This window comes from Drosophila miranda, chromosome XL, assembly GCF_003369915.1.
Source record: "Drosophila miranda strain MSH22 chromosome XL, D.miranda_PacBio2.1, whole genome shotgun sequence".
Classification (NCBI taxonomy): domain Eukaryota; kingdom Metazoa; phylum Arthropoda; class Insecta; order Diptera; family Drosophilidae; genus Drosophila; species Drosophila miranda.
The window spans coordinates 21,243,825-21,259,393 of NC_046673.1; the positions used below are offsets into that span (position 1 = coordinate 21,243,825).

Consider the following 15,569-nt stretch of genomic DNA (forward strand, 5'->3'; position numbering starts at 1 on the left):
TTTTGGGCGGTTCGATTCAAATTTCAAGTCAATTTTTTATTTACTTGCTGGTAGCACTTCCAACATATATCACAAGTTAATGTGGCTAGATGCTTGCTATAAATAGATCACTGAAGTTCATTGATTTTAGGACATTCAGTGATTTGAACTGGAGCTCTTTTAAGCCGGACAGTGCTGCCCCTTTATCCAAATAACATCTGACAGGATTTTTTCAACACTGGCATTAATTATAAATAATGATGGCAGTTTAGTGATTTTGCATTGCCGTTTGTATCGCATCTCGTATAAACGTGCGATCCATTCGAGACATGCCTCTGCCCTGCCCTGCTCACAGAGATATTCAGATGTCATGCCTTTTGGACTATTTTCGCTGCTGCTTTTGTCACGTCGCCAAACCGTTTTGGTGCTGTTGCGGGTGTGCGGGTGGGTGGGTGTGTGTGTGGGAAATGTTTTTATCGGCCATTAAAGAAATGCGCCAGCGTCTCATATCTATAAATAGTGCCCGTACTTCGAATTGGCTGCAATTTAGATGCAGTTAGCATTTGTTTACCCCACAAGTGTTTTTTATTTTTGTGTGTATTTTTTGCATCTTGTTTTTGTGGCATTCATCAACAGGCATTACTTCTTTGGACCCGCAGAAAGCCTTGAACCAATTTATCGACGATTGACGTTTGTTAACGGCATCGCATCCCACAATGTACATAGAAAGAACTTCTGGTTGAGTCACTCAAATTCACATCTTAATGAATTTTCACACATATTGGAACTTGGCATGGAACATTTTTCGATCGCTGGCTGTTCTGTCGGGAAGCTAATGACCTCGCAATGGGTTGGGTTACGTCTGGATATGTACATATGTATATGTACATATGTATGTACATATATAATGGGAAGGCGCTTTCTCTAGCTCAGGGGTCTTATGTTCATAGGGAAATGCGCTGCTGCTGCGCTGCCGCTCACGTACACGTGTGCAAAAGTGATCGGCAGCAATTCAATGCTTTCTACGCACACAAACGCAATGCAATGAGTGCGTGCTGACCGCTGCTCTAGCGTCATCACTCGCGCCCTTGCCCTTTAGGTAGCAATCCGAATATTGTACGTAAAACCACTTGAGTTTTACTGCCGTCAGATGGGAGAAGGATCGAAAGTCAAGTATAACTTGAGAGTAAGAACGTGTCATTATACATACATACTCGGACATACATACATATGTACATATGTATGTATGTAGCTGAAAAATATTATCAAGCGAATGAATGAGTGGCAAATTTAAATGAAATCGACAAACACATCAAAAAAATAGAAATAAACGTAATTATTTAATTGGAGCTGACATACTGTATAGCTAAAGCGTAAAATGCGAATTGAATTTCAAGAAAAAAATAAATATAAGAAAATTACCATGAGTAAACCAGCAATTAATGAGAATTGCATGTACCAACGCGTTCTGAAATTTTCGGAAAAACAAAATTTGATAATTCAATAAATTATTCATATGATATGGCTATGAAACGGCAAACTATTTCTTAGTAATTTCTTTGAAATTAAATTTAATTCGATTACAATTTGACTTTGAAAAGTTGATCTATAGTTTCCTGTTTGGAAAATGATTATCAATTCGAATTGCGGTAGGTTGATTTATCCAGCCCGTGTAACAATCGTACTCGTACTGGTACCTTCTTATTATCTCACATGTTTAGCGACGCATTGACGTCGCTTGCAAACAATTTCACAATTCTGCGATCATCATGCCCACTTGATGAGGGTGGGAATGGAAGTAAACGGAATTGAATCATATGTGTAATAGAGCCAAAACCAGGCACTTACATAAGCCCGTCGGCGTGACATCGAGCCACATGCCCGACCAGCCAAAGTTTCTGGAATCTTCTTCCTTAGTTTCGATTAGAATTCCATATCTAAATACATCTGATCCCAGATGCCAGACGGGAGGGAACTCTACCTATTGAATGGGAAACTCTTTCCTCCATCGGGGCATACGATCATCCAAGTGTTGATGCCTGCATTTTGGAGTCAGGGGACGTCATCGGTATCGGCTTAATTTTAAGCCAGGGCTCAATGTCCAAGCTCAAATATTTGTACACCTACTTGTACATATGTACGTGTGTACATATCGTATGCTCTTTTCCATGGTGCCGTTCTTATCGATCAAATGCCCGTTTCTTCGAATGGAACAGCTGTTGGGGTAGGGCCTGGCCGGGGCCGGTGGCAAAGGGACGGGACACGCAATCAAAAGCCACTCATGAGCGAATGGAATTTTCCATTGCAGTTTTTCGTGCAAATGCTGTGTGCCGTCTTTAACCCTACAATGGATAACGTTCGACCATAGAACGAATTTGTTAATAATTTATAGAATTTAAGCTATTTTAAGCTAGACCAAACAATAATCTAATATCTAAAATTTGATACAATTATTTTCTTTAATTTAAAACTAAATTGCTGGAATTTACAAAAATCATCTTATCTCCGTTTTGCTTTCCTATTAAAATCCAAATAATTATGACTGCTTTTTAAATTTCAAGTTATAATTTCGACGATCTTTCTATTTGAGCAAAAGTTCGGTAACACACAAGTGGTGTAATTGGATTTAATTGTCTAATGTGTATGTACATTCCAGTATATGTATAATATTTAATATATGAACAATCATTAAAAATATAAATTATAGCGTTACACAGAGTGGAATGTTTTAGGCAAACAAAAAAAAGGTGCAATTGGGAGTTCAGTTCTGTGATTTTCACTTTTGGCACACCTGTAATTTGCAGTTACGTACCAGAACGACCCCATGGGCATGCATGGGTTTAATTGCAGTCTCTCCACTGCTCGCTCGCTCGCTCTCCCCTCTCTCACCCTCTACGACCATTAATGCTAATGGCATGTGAATGAATGCAAAAAGAGGGGGATGCGAGGCAGAGAAAGAGCGCCAGTGTGACTGACGACTCTGACTGTCCCACTCACTCACTTACTCACTCATTACACGTCTGCCTGCTCGCTTACTCCCTCACGTCACATGAAATTACAGTGGCCGCCGTCAGCCGACAGCGTCGGCGGGCGACATCGTCAGTGTTGTTCTCATTGATTTTGCTTTGTTCGCGTAAATTGTTCTCTTTATGCTAATGTTGTTGCTGTTGCTCTGCCAAATTGCCAACAGAGAGAAAGAATGAGAATAAAATTAATGTGGAAGAGGCGGAGAAGAAAGAGGATTGGGGAGGAAGACTGGAGTGCAGTGGTGCTAGAGTGAAGTCATTCACTTGAAGAGCGGTGCTAAGCGAGAGAGCAGCAGGAGGATTGCAAGGCGTACTTGTGCAGGGTAAGGGCCGACCCTTTCCTTCTCTCTCGAGTTGTATATTTTGTTTGTCTCATTCTTACTCCACCCCTAGCACTGCACCGTTCAGGGAAGCCCAAAGCCTCACCTTGCATTAATATATACATATGTATACATATTTCGAAGAAGACTGGAGCCAGGGAGAGCAGGGAGAGAAATGGGGTGAGCGTAACTGATTAAGAAAAGAGAGAGGACGGAATAGCATGTTAAGTTTACCGTTTATTTTAATTTGGGTTTTTCTGCCTAGTGTTATGCACAAGAAATAAACAAAAAAAAAAAAAAACAACAAAAGAAGGCCAGCTTCGGTGGGCCGAAGCTTTTGATACCCTTTAAGATCGATCGTTCCTAGATCGTTCTTAGAAATGATTGGTTTTGTGTGTGAAATTTAAACTTTATAGCGGAAAAATCACTTTTCATAGAAACCGAACGACGGACATGTGATCGCACGATACGCGTAATACAAAACTATAAAATAAGTTAAGTGCAAGGTCTTCCAATCGAACCCCCGTCTTGGTACAGTATTGATCGAACCTCTTCCTTATGACTACGACGACGACGACGACGACGACTATGACTACGACTACGAGCGATTGACCACAACGGTGTCCACTGTTTCAGCGGCTGCTGTACCTGGGCTGCCATTACCGTTGGCACTCCCGTTAGTGCTCCCATTGCCATTCTGTGCCGGTGGCGGCTCTATGGGGGGCAGACCCACCAGCCTCTCGCTCTCCCGCCAGAGCCAGTCGGCGGTGTCCGTACTGCGGGCCCAGGGAACCAGGGGAAAGCGCATGCTGTCCGAATAGTAGCCGCCGGTGGAGCTCTCCAGGGACGGGTCCAGGGCAAGGCGCAGCGTTGTCTGTGCCCCAGCCTTGGGGGTCTTGAAGAAGTACAGCGAGACGACCTGCAGGGCGCTCTTCATCCAGGCAGGGCCGGCAAAGTGTCGATTCAGTTCGGTGCGAACGACGCCCGGGTGGCAGCAGTTGACCGTCACCCCGGTGTCTTTAAGCAGGGTCGACAGCTTGCGGGTGAAGAGGATATTGGCCAGCTTCGACTGGCTGTAGGCTCCAAAGAACTTGCTGTACTTTCGCTCGCTCATGAGGTCCTCGCGATTGACGCGCCCAAAGAGGTGTGCCGCCGAGCTGACCACCACGATCCGGCTGGGCGTGGCCTGCTTGAGCCGGTCGAGCAGCAGGTTGGTGAGCAGAAAGTGGCCCAAATGGTTGACGCCCAGCTGCTGCTCGTAGCCGTCGGCGGTGAGGGAGCGGGGACAGGCCATGATGCCGGCATTATTGATCAGCAGATCCAGGCGCGACTCCTCCGCCTTGAAGCGGGCCACAAAGTTGCGCACGGACTCCAGGGAGCCGAGGTCCAGGCTGCGATTAAATAGCTGCTGGTTCTGGGTGCGGTCCATGATCTCGATGCGGGCCGCCTCACAGCGTCCCGGGTCACGGCAGGCCATATACACCTTGGCCCCCCTTCGGGCCAGCTCCAGTACCGTCTCCTTGCCGATGCCCGTGTTGCAGCCGGTGACGATCACCACCTTGCCGTCGATGCGGTTCGCCTTGCGGTAGGCGGGGCCCTGGATGCACTTGCGCAGCAGCCACATCACGAACAGTGCACAGATCCCGATCAGCAACAGGAGCACGAACCACGCCCAGAATCCACGAAAGCAGAGCGTCTTCTCCACCGCCTCTGCGGTCGGATCAAAGCCGGCTGGCAGTGCTGTTGTCCCTGTTCCTCCAATGGGTGTGACAGCCTCCGACATCGCTGGCTGTATGCGAATGTGTTTCTGTGTGTGTGTGAGTGAGAGAGAGCAGAAAAAAGAGAGAAAAGAAAGTTCAATTGTTGTTTTAGATGGAGACTGGAAAGGGCATGCATGGAAGTGGTTGTGGATCTGAAGTGGATCATTTGTGGATCGTGTGTACTTTGTCAGTAAAAGAAGCAGTGATTATCAGTAATTATCGATAGTCTGCAATAAAATTATTGTTTCCAGCCATCTAATTATGGGTTAGTGCTTACTTGAAGAATCAGTACTCGTATTTCCACACAATTTAAAACTATATCGATTATGGATCGTTGGAATTTCAAATCTTAAGAATATGTCAAGGGATTTCACTGCAATTTATGTACACCTGAAGCAGGGTTTTAGCTATTATCCATTTGTGGATCGATAAAGGAACAAGTTCGATTTTTTCCTTCGCTCTTTATTGTTACAACTTGTCCATACAGTGTATTATCCTTGAATGAAGCCGTTTCGGGTAATGTTTTCACCCTCAATTATAATTAGTGGAGCTCTTTTATTGATTGTCGGTCAACGCAGCGCCATTCAAATTCGAAAACAAGCCTCTCCACCACACTTTCATTGACATATTCGGCATTCTTTTAGGGGAAATTACTCAACTTTCTTTTGAGTACCAGCACAGCACACCACAGCACACCTTGCCCACCTGCTGCTTTCGTAGCTTACCGAATATTTGATATCTTTACTGCAGATAACGCTGGTGGCCTAGAGACTGGAGACAATGATGGGAACACAGATCCAACTGAGACTTTTGGCCAACACGATTCTCACTCGGGTGGTCAGGTGGCGATTTCGCACATTTCCACTTTCGTTTGCTCGATCGATTAGGAAGAGTGGCTCCGCTCTGAAGCCCTCTGTTTATGTTTACGGGTCAGGTTGGTGGTGGTGCCTCTGCTTGGTCTTTGCGTCCAAACGACTGGCGCGATCTTAGCCAACTGAATGTAGGCTCCAATTGTAAGCTTACGGCTTCGTCTGAGCCGCTAACACGTCAAAAAATAACCTGAAAATAAGTGTTTTCGAGGCGGTTTGCCTCGGCCGACACTGTCTGCTGTTATTAACATGCCTCTGTCTCTGCCTCTGCTGCTGCTGCTGCATGTGCCGCAGCTGCGGCCTGGCCTTAAATTCGAGTCGTTGTTGTAGTGTTTCTCTTCAACTTTCACTTTGTTCAGTTTTTTGTATACCCTCTTGGCAGAAGGGTATTCTAGTTTTCAAGCATCACAACAAAAGAAGCATTTTTCTTTTGATCTATTGATCATAATCTAATAATCTTGTTTTAAAATCATACATTGCAAAATGTGATCGATAATAAACAAACGATCCACTAAGATTCGGTCACTTAATCATAGCTCCTATAGGAAAAATCTCATAAATAAATCCTATAGCTTCTATCGGAATTAGTGGCTATCAATGAAACGATCGATCTGGGTAGGGTATCACAAGGTTCGGCTTTCTTGATATTGTTTTTACACATTGCTGCCTCTGCCTTTCTTGCATTCTGCTTTGCTCGCTGCTTCTGTCCACGTTTGTTTTGCTCACTCGTTCGCGGAGCGCACTGCCGCCGCCTGCCTCTTTTTGTGGCTTCCCCGGGGCCTACCGGCCACAGCACACCACACCACTCCTATCTCATAATGAGGCCATTCCAATTCGCATCACGATTTTTCTCCGCTCTCCCCGAAGAGAGCCGTCTGGCTGCGGCTGCGGGATCAAGACCCCAGGGGTTGCGAGCACCTGTCGAGGATCGCAGAGGTGCCTGGCCGCGCTGGCCCCTGGCCCCCGACAAGGCCAAGACTATGAACAATTCATTCGCACCGGCTGGTTATGACTTGGACTTGGACTTGCACTTTGCTTTCAAGTCTTAACCAGCGCCGTGTTCGCGCCTCAAACCTCGTAATTTGGTGGAAATCCGTCGGGCAGCACGCACGAAAATCGATGGGGAAGCACAAACACACACAAAAAAAACCAACAAAAAACAGAAACACGGATAATGACGACAGAGCAGAGTTGAATGTCCTTGACTCAGGCCGAAAAGCAAGTCGCAGGGGTCACAGGATTTGAGGGCTTGTGAGGGGTATTTTGTTGTTGTTTTTTTTTTTGGTGGCTGACGTGCGTTTTCACATGCCAAACAACAATGCCAGGAAGAGAGAGAGAGAGAAACTCAGAGAAAGAGAGAGGAGAGAGTGTTTATGATAAGAGAAAGAGCACACCAGAAGAGAAGCAGGGTCATGGTGTATTAATAAGAGGTGTGCCCCTTCCCAAACATACAAAAAAACCAACACTAAACGATAGCGAGTGACACAAGCCAAATATTCACCCAAATAAAATACGCGCGAATGTGCCTTACCTTAAATTGGCATTCCTTGGCTACATACAGGGTCGGAGCGCAGGAGTCGGCCCAAGTTAGAGAGCAGTGGTAGGTGGTAGGGCCGAGAGTGTGCGCAACTTTGGACTAGGTCAGGACAACGCGTCGTCAGACGCCGTTCCTTTTCCCGCACTGTTAAATCGATGAGCAGAAACAGCCACCCCTCAATACCCTGGTCCCTTCAGTTCAGACTTTTGGCTTTTTGGGAATTTTCCACTGCCTGGCCGCAAGACGGGCCCTGAACAACAACGACCCTCGTTGAGGGTTTCAAAGGAGACCGTGTTAGTTCTAGAACGTTTTGTTTCGTTTCGACAGCATGGCATATGCATTCAAAAATCGATGAAATATCATTAGGAATTGTTCAACAGATGTACAATATGTACACTAAAGAAAGACCCATATTACCCTTGGAGAACGAACTTTAAACTTGATCATCTCAGACCTCATAAATCTTATTGGCAGATAATTATCTGCGAATTTACTTTGCCGGACTTAAGTACTGGCACGGCAATCAAATTTCAGTTAACTGCTGTTTTAAGAGCTTTTTCGTCGCGATTTTTAAGAGGAAAAATAATTGTATCCGACAAATTGAACAAAACTTCTTTAAGAATAGCTAATTTAAGTATTCTTGTAATTCGCACATGTGGCCACTATTTTTTGAAAAGGATTCAACCTAAGTTGAAAATACGACAAATCGCAAACCACAGAATTTCATAGGAAAGTCATTCCGCATATTCCCAACCAAGGAAAATCGTAAGCTGGTATCGGCGAAATTACAAAAAAAGATACCGCCAACCAATCGGAGCATTGTTCGATGGTTTAAAAGACCTTCAGACCAGTCCTAGATACATAGTATATCAAATAGGATTTTTACAATATCCCACTTAAAGCGGTTCTGTGGATGCACCTCAGTGGCCTTGTAATTGCAACATTCTGTGGCACCCACGTACAAATGCATTCCTCTGAATTTCAGGCATTGCTGCAAGTGACAAGTGCTTTTTGTTCTAGTCTAATTTGTAATGAAATTCCTCGAAGTAACTGGAAATTGGTTTTCAGTTTGTGGATCTGACACTGCATTTTACGGAAGGTTTAAACTTTAAGGAACGCTCAACACTGAAACATTGTGTCTTGCAACTACCTCGAGTGACAGCATGTTTTGAAAAGCAATTGCCGCAAAAATGCCACAATTCCAGAGTTTAGTCCTCCACAGGAAGTCAGCTTGTGGCTTTCAAGAGGATGATGCACAAATGCGAAAGAGGTTTCACAAAATTACCATAAATCAAGCATTTATTCCTTCATTATATGGGGGCGACATTGCGGTGCACAATCCGCTTACAGCTGCAGGGGGGCGCGTGGAGCACCGCGCGTGGCACGAACGGGCATACGGGTATGTTTCTCACATTAAATTTGGTTTCTATCTGGTGTAGCTTCCGCTTTGTTCTCGATACGCGAACATCCTTTTATCCTCTTAGTAAGTCAGCGGCAGCTCATGCACTCCACTGCTAATCGCCTTTGGATGCTATTAGCATCCCAGCAACCCTGCAGCCCAGCATCCCGGCATTCCGGCATTCCGGCCACGCCCCCTGCCTTCCCTTTCGGCTTCACCTGCGACTCTATGCGACACAGGGCTTAATTGTGTCAAAGAAATTGTGTAAAGTTTGCTCTTATCTTGCAAGTGCCACGTCGCCCACCAGAATACATGACTCTCCGCCTGACGTCAATGCAGAGTGGGTGATGGTATGGGGACACATAATTGGGGCACATGCATTATTGCGTTATATAAGCGCATGGGGAGATGAGATTAGTTGAGACTGACCTTGATCTTCGAGCGAATAATGAGTGGAAGCGCTGCCAAAAGCCCACAAGACCTAGAAAACCGCGCGATAAGTACTAGTACTACGAGAGTAAACAACTTGTCACAACACGCGCAGGAGGCAACTGTACCGCTGTAGCACATGCCGCCTCGTTCTTATATAAAACGAATCGACTGCAGCAGAATATACAAATTAATTTTATTCCATAGAGATAATCCCCCATTCCCATTCCAGAATCCGAAAACTGACCAGCCGCAAGAAGCTACACAGATCCATTGGAAAGAGAATGAACAGGGAATGAGAACGTATTTATTGAAAGAGAGGGACTGAGATCCATTCAATCCACTAAAAGAGAGGGAATAAGATCCATTCAATCCATTGAAAGAGCGGGGATTAAACAGAGACGCACTGATAACGAGAGAGCGGTGCGGTTGGGAGTCGAAGATTTTGAGTTTGAGGGCAAGGTAGGTTAACGAAAAGGTAGGAAAGGTAGGTAGGATTCATGGATTCACGAACAATATGTGAACTGGCTTGCAATTTTACTGAATATTTACATTGAATACCGAAATCATGCATTCGTAACGAAAGAGAAGCAGCTCCCGTCCCGCTCATCATCAGAAGTGTGGAAATGGAGGAAGGCCACTGGGGCCATGGCATTGCCTCCCAAAACAGGATCGAACTGGGAATAATTGTTCAATAACTGTTCAATTAAGCAGCGACTTGAATGCGGCACGCGCGAATCACAACCAGAGAGACTGAGTGAGAGGAGAGCAGAGCAGAGCATCAGCAGTGTGGTCGTCAGGGGGGAGAGCAGGCAGGGTGGTAATGCCAATGAAAACCTGTTGCCTCTCATGGCAGCATAAGAGCGCACACAATAGCCCCCAGTCCCCCAGCGCTCTGTGCTCCCGATGACCAATCAAGCTTCAACTGATTCGTAAATTAGCAAATAGAACGAAAAGCCAAAGACAAAGAGAACAACAACAGCAAAGGCAAAATCAAAATCAAAAGCAAAATCAAAAGGGGCGAGAAACGAACCAGATGAAAGCGCATCAACAGCAACAAGCGGAGAGAGCACAACAAAGAGCAAGAGCAAGTGCGGAGCGCAACGGAACGGAACAGCAAGGCACAAGAACAAGAACAAAAAACAGAAAGAGAAGAAATCAGAAGGCCCAGCAGGAAATCAAAAGTGGGCTATCGATTGGTGGGTCGAGTCTTTTGATACCCTTGATCGATCAGTGATCGTACACATCGAAGGTTTACTGTACGGTACATGCAATGGGAAACCAGTTAACAGTTCAGGCTACTCTCCCATTTCCGACCGACACCCGAGCTTTCTACTGTTGTCGGATAAATAATGGTATTCCTGGAAGTCTCTAAGGCCTGATTACCATTTCGTGGATCTCTGTCGCAGCGTGGAAAGTGGTTTTCGTTTTCTGTTCCAAAAACCAACAAAAGCTCTTATCAGATGAATAATGGTACTATTCCCAGAAGTAACTGAGTTTAGATAGCTGCCAAGCTGCCAAGGATGGAAGGATGCTAACTTCACAGTGCGAAGCTCTAGTCCAGGAGTCGGCAAGGCCCTGCCTCGTTTACCTAGGAAAGTGCGTGGCTGCTGCGCTGCCCCCCACGAACACGTGTATAACAGTGGCTGCCATTGCATTCAAACAAACACTCCAAAAAAAGTGAATATATGCGTGCCGACCCCCGGTCCGGGCAGATTAATAAAGCTGTTCGTGGAAATGTTTTCGAATTTGCTTTCCACAGAAGTTCCATGCTTTCAACACATTCTGCTCTACTTGGAGTCGCAATGGCACTCCTATATATCATCTGAACAGATGCTGTACGATATAGTATGCGATTTAGAAAGCATCACCGATCTATATATGGTTTCTCCATAAATCAATCAGTCAATTGATACGCCTGAAAACCCAAAAAAAAAAACATTACCATACAAAACACTCGTAAATCAAGCAGCGGACATTTATGAATCCATAAATAGTAGCCCTATAGTATCTTTGCAATATTGTAACCACACTCTCTTGCTTATCTTCTTTATGGCCATGTGAGCTTGAAAAACTGCCTCGAACTGGTTAAATGGCTTTAGAGTGCAGAAAGTCAAAGATAAGAACTACTGCAACAACATATATAAATATAGAATATTGTATAAGAATATCTCTAAGTACAGATAAAGATAGATCTATGTTATCTACCAACCCTCTACTCGCTTCCTGGCGTTGCCTCATGGTCATGCACCCACCAGTCGAGTATCAAAGGAAAATAGATCGTGCTATGCGAGTATATCGGACAAATGACACACTGACTCTCGCCCAGATTCAAGAGCACGCTCTCACACACTGTCAAGCGTACCCCCTCAGAATCTGTGTTGACTTCTGTTTTGATTGAAATTGAATGCTAAACGTTTTCATCGTTGAACATCTATCAAAATGTATCTGCATATATGTACAAATAGTCGTGTGTGCGGCCCGGGCCTAACATTTATCAGAGCTGCAAGTCGAGTGGCCAGAGCGATACAAGTTCTATTCTATTCATCCGCCCCATGCGGGCTAACGGCGGCTGTCCGGGTGTGCGGGTGTGCGGGCGTGACACACGCCGCATCTCATATTCCGCATGGTTTTGGGCCATATATTTCGTCGCAGTCTGTCCAAAGGTCAAGGTTGCCTCCCTCCCCATCATGGCGCCCAGTCATCGGGTATACACGACTAATTCTTTAATTGGTATTCATGCACACCCATTTCAGATAATTGGATAGCCTATGGCTTCGTATTTCAAAGATGTTTCAACGAAGTACGAAATACAGGTACGAGCGGTTCTAATTTCTGGAAACTTCCATTGTATATGAAACTAGAGAGCGACTTGTAGTTGGATGATGAGAAATGGGATTCCGCTGGTGTAAACATTTTATAGGTTTTCGGGGGAATTTCCATACCCCCTGTAGAATACTAAAATGTATTCCAGGGTATTATGATTTGGACTAGAATGAAGAATATACATATCTGAATACTTACTTCCTTTTTGAAGCGAATCGATTTCGATATAAAAGTTACAGATGAATGGGAAATCTTTTGAAGGATAATTCTATCAAAGGGTAGAAATTTCTTTCAGATAATGATCTGTCAGACCTGCACGAATGCCTTGCCCTGAAGCATGGAATACTTTTTTTTTGTGAGGCAGCAGAGGCTAGAGCTTAGAATTGAAATTATTGATGATGTGAATTCGCCCCAAGGGTACAATATTTTCATCGGTTAGCATATGTTCCGCTATAGGTTTTCTAGGGTATACATCTGTGCCTAGATCCTACCCAATTGTTGTGACATTTTGTTGCATTTTGTATTGATTTTTGTTGCACTTTCGTGTTTTGTGGTGCTCTTGCGGTGTCGTCTGTGGCTGGCGCTGCTGCTGCTGCTGCCTCGGCTTCCGCATGCCAAAGAGCGCCCAGCAGGCAGGGCGGCGTACCAGTGGGATGGGAAAGTGTAGGCTTAAGGTGTAGACTTACCTGTTTAGATGTGTAGTGTGTGTGCGTGTGGGAAGAGCGTGGGGCAGCGTCTAATTTACGGTGTCGATTAGCCCCACCCACCAGCCACCATCCACCACCCCGCACTGCCACTCGACTGTCAACGCATTTTATGCGCACTTGGCTGTGCCACAGGCCGTTATGCAGTACGTACTAGCAATGGACGCCCTCCCCCACGCCGCTCTGGCGCTGCACCTGACATCTTAATAAAATTAAATAGTTTTCATTTTAGTTGATTTTATTATATGTTTTATTTTTGGTTTTCTTTCGATCTCTCACTCTCTCTCAATATAGTATATGTATATTTTTCTCTTTCTTTTGTTTTGCGTAGTTTACAAAATTTAGAACCTAAGAAAAAATGAAACTAGCATTAAATACAAGTATGTTATTTTTAGTTTAAGTACATTTATGTATATTTTAATGTAATAGGTATATAGATATTGTATATGTTGCTATATACTGTGTATACAGGTATATAGTATTCACAATTTGGATATAAATGATTTCTCAAGTCTGTTTTCAGCGATCTGCATCTGCATCCCAAAACGCTTTCCCAAAAATATCTACACTTATGGCCGAAATACTCTTAGCATTTACAGATATTTCAATAGCTTTAGATAAAATAAATTTAATATTCAGTTGTCACTTTTATCAAGGAATTTGAATGATACCTTTTAAGTTTTGATTAACTTTCCAGTTATAGTTTTTGTTTTTGTTGACCACAAGTGTTTGTGCCCATATGTAGTACATACATATATTGTCAATATTTGCGCTTACAGATTATGTAATCTACATATATACATATATGTATAACCAATTTAACGATACAATATAGTTTTCTTTATCGAACATTTGTTGTACTATCCTTTTTTGTGTGTCTGTGTGGGTCTTTGTTATAGTGTTATACTGTTATACAATGCAATTTGGCAGTTGCAATTTGTTTTGTGTAAATTTCATTTTTTATCAAAGCAACACCGCAATGCGTGGCCGGAGAGGGTCTTTTTTGGGTAGGGATCTAAATACACTACTTGGAAGCCTTGCCACACACAAAAGCATACATATAAACACGAACATACATACATATGTATAATATTTAAAATGAATTTATAGTTATAGTTTTCATTTGTACACCGAATACAAAAAAAAAATTGAGTAGTAAAATGTATTATTATATTATTCAGCAAAACAACCGCCGCCAACTATCGCCGACCCACTCACTCACTCGCATCGGTTTTGAGGGGGTCTCTCGCCGATCCACTCGCTGGCTGTCTCCTCCACTCATCTTTTTCCTTTTCTCTTTCTCTTTTTTGTTTGTCACCCTCGCTGCATTCGCTTTGCTGCTGCGGTCCCTTTCCCTAGTCTGGCGAGGAGGTGGAGCGACGCACACGCATCTTTAGCCGACTGGCGCTGCCGATGCTGCTGCGTCGACGGTTACGTCGACGGTAGGGACTGCTGCTGCCGCCTGTTAGCTGCTCGACAGAGCTGCTGGTCGCTTCTCTGTCTAGCTCCAGAGCCAACGCCAGCTGCGGTGGCACGACGCTGGCGTGGGAGAAGAATTGATAGTAGCGCCTGAAGCGTCGCCCCATTCGACTGATCATCCCTCCCCCTCTCGCAGGTACTGATGCTCTTTCCCCTTCTTCGTCTTCTGCTGCTTCTATTTCCTCCCAGTTGTGGTTGTCGTTGTTGTTGTTGTTGTGGCTGGGGCGATGTACAGCTCTGCCGCTGGCATTGTAGTTGTTGTTGTTGCTGATATTGCTGTTCTGCTGCTGCTTATGGGCCCGCTCTCAAGAGCGCTTGCCGCTGTCCTTGCGGAAGGATTTGCGGAGCTTGTCAACAAGACGCAAGTGGAATTTGGTATAATCGTTACTGGCGGTCGATGTCGCATTCACATCGCTGCCGTTTCCGTTGCTCTGCTTGCAGCTCTGCTGACTCTGATTCTGACTTTGAGCCGTCGCCGCCGCCTGGCGCTCCAGGGCCGAGGCCGTTTGCGTGCGGCTGAGGGGGCTGGACCGCGTTGGGGACATAATCAGCATCATGGAGCCGTTCGAGCTCCGCGATGCGTTTCGCGGGAAAGTGCGCGAGCTCTGGCACCGCTGCATCTGCATGCGGTGGCCATTGCCGCCCCCACCCAGCTGGCCGTGTGAGGGGGAGGTGGCAAAACTTTCGGACTTGCATTCGGACACCTTGCGGCGTCGCTGCTGCTGCTGCTGTTGCTGCTGGTTGCCGGTGGCTGTTGTGGGTGTGCCCAAGGCAGTGCCCACGGCCGTGGTCCCGTTACTACTCGCATTGGAGCACTCGGAGGTCTTGCGTGAGCGCGTGTCCTTGTAGATATCATAATTGTTCTTCATCACCGGCATCATGAACGCCATTGTTTCTGCACTTTCTTCTCAATTTCGATCACACACGCTCAAAAAAATAAATAAACCGCAAACGAATCGTATTTGCAATGCCTTTTGTGTGGGTTTTTTGTTTGCCGCCCGCGCTTTGTTTGCCGTTCGAATGCAACGGTTCCGTTGGTTCCGCGAATATCGAATGCAGAGAATGGAGAATGTAGAATTTCGAATTTCTTTTCGCGCGTTTACCACTTGCCTGTTGTTTTCGGTTTGAAGCCGTTAGCTTCCCGCCACTGATACTTATACGCTGACCGCCTGGCGGGTGCTCCAAGAGAGCAGCAAGAGAGCTCCTCGCTCTCGCTCTCGCTCTCTCTCTCTCTCTCTCTA

The 15,569-nt window shown here is 45.1% G+C and overlaps 3 protein-coding genes across 5 annotated transcripts in view; 1 reads left to right on the plus strand and 2 right to left on the minus strand.

Annotated features, from left to right (window-relative positions):
- Positions 1-2,680: 2,680 nt before the first annotated feature.
- Positions 2,681-15,569, plus strand: part of LOC108162163 (ubiquitin-conjugating enzyme E2-22 kDa-like) — a 42,167-nt gene continuing 29,278 nt past the window's right edge. The window contains exons 1-2 of one of the 2 annotated variants that reach the window (XM_033392544.1): positions 2,681-3,328; positions 3,399-3,505. The gene's annotated coding sequence lies outside the window, so the exon portion shown is untranslated. Of the gene's footprint in view, positions 3,506-15,569 lie in introns of both variants that reach the window. The other variant, XM_017296757.2, reaches the window with a different exon arrangement.
- On the minus strand, positions 3,126-9,449 carry LOC108162143 (retinol dehydrogenase 12). 2 transcript variants are annotated; one of them, XM_033392536.1, is made up of 2 exons: positions 9,320-9,449; positions 3,126-5,132 (listed from the first exon to the last, which is right to left on the minus strand). In XM_033392536.1, the coding sequence occupies exon 2, from the start codon at positions 5,106-5,108 to the stop codon at positions 3,924-3,926; it is 1,185 nt and encodes a 394-aa protein (XP_033248427.1). In that variant the 5' UTR covers positions 5,109-5,132; positions 9,320-9,449; the 3' UTR covers positions 3,126-3,923. The 2 variants fall into 2 exon arrangements, with proteins under 2 accessions (XP_033248427.1, XP_017152219.1); XM_017296730.2 differs by lacking the exon at positions 9,320-9,449 and adding an exon at positions 5,811-6,157.
- On the minus strand, positions 13,554-15,468 carry LOC108162160 (probable myosin light chain kinase DDB_G0279831). Its single transcript, XM_017296743.2, is given in 1 exon segment — positions 13,554-15,468. A coding segment is annotated over 1 exon segment (1,014 nt). The 5' UTR covers positions 15,219-15,468; the 3' UTR covers positions 13,554-14,204.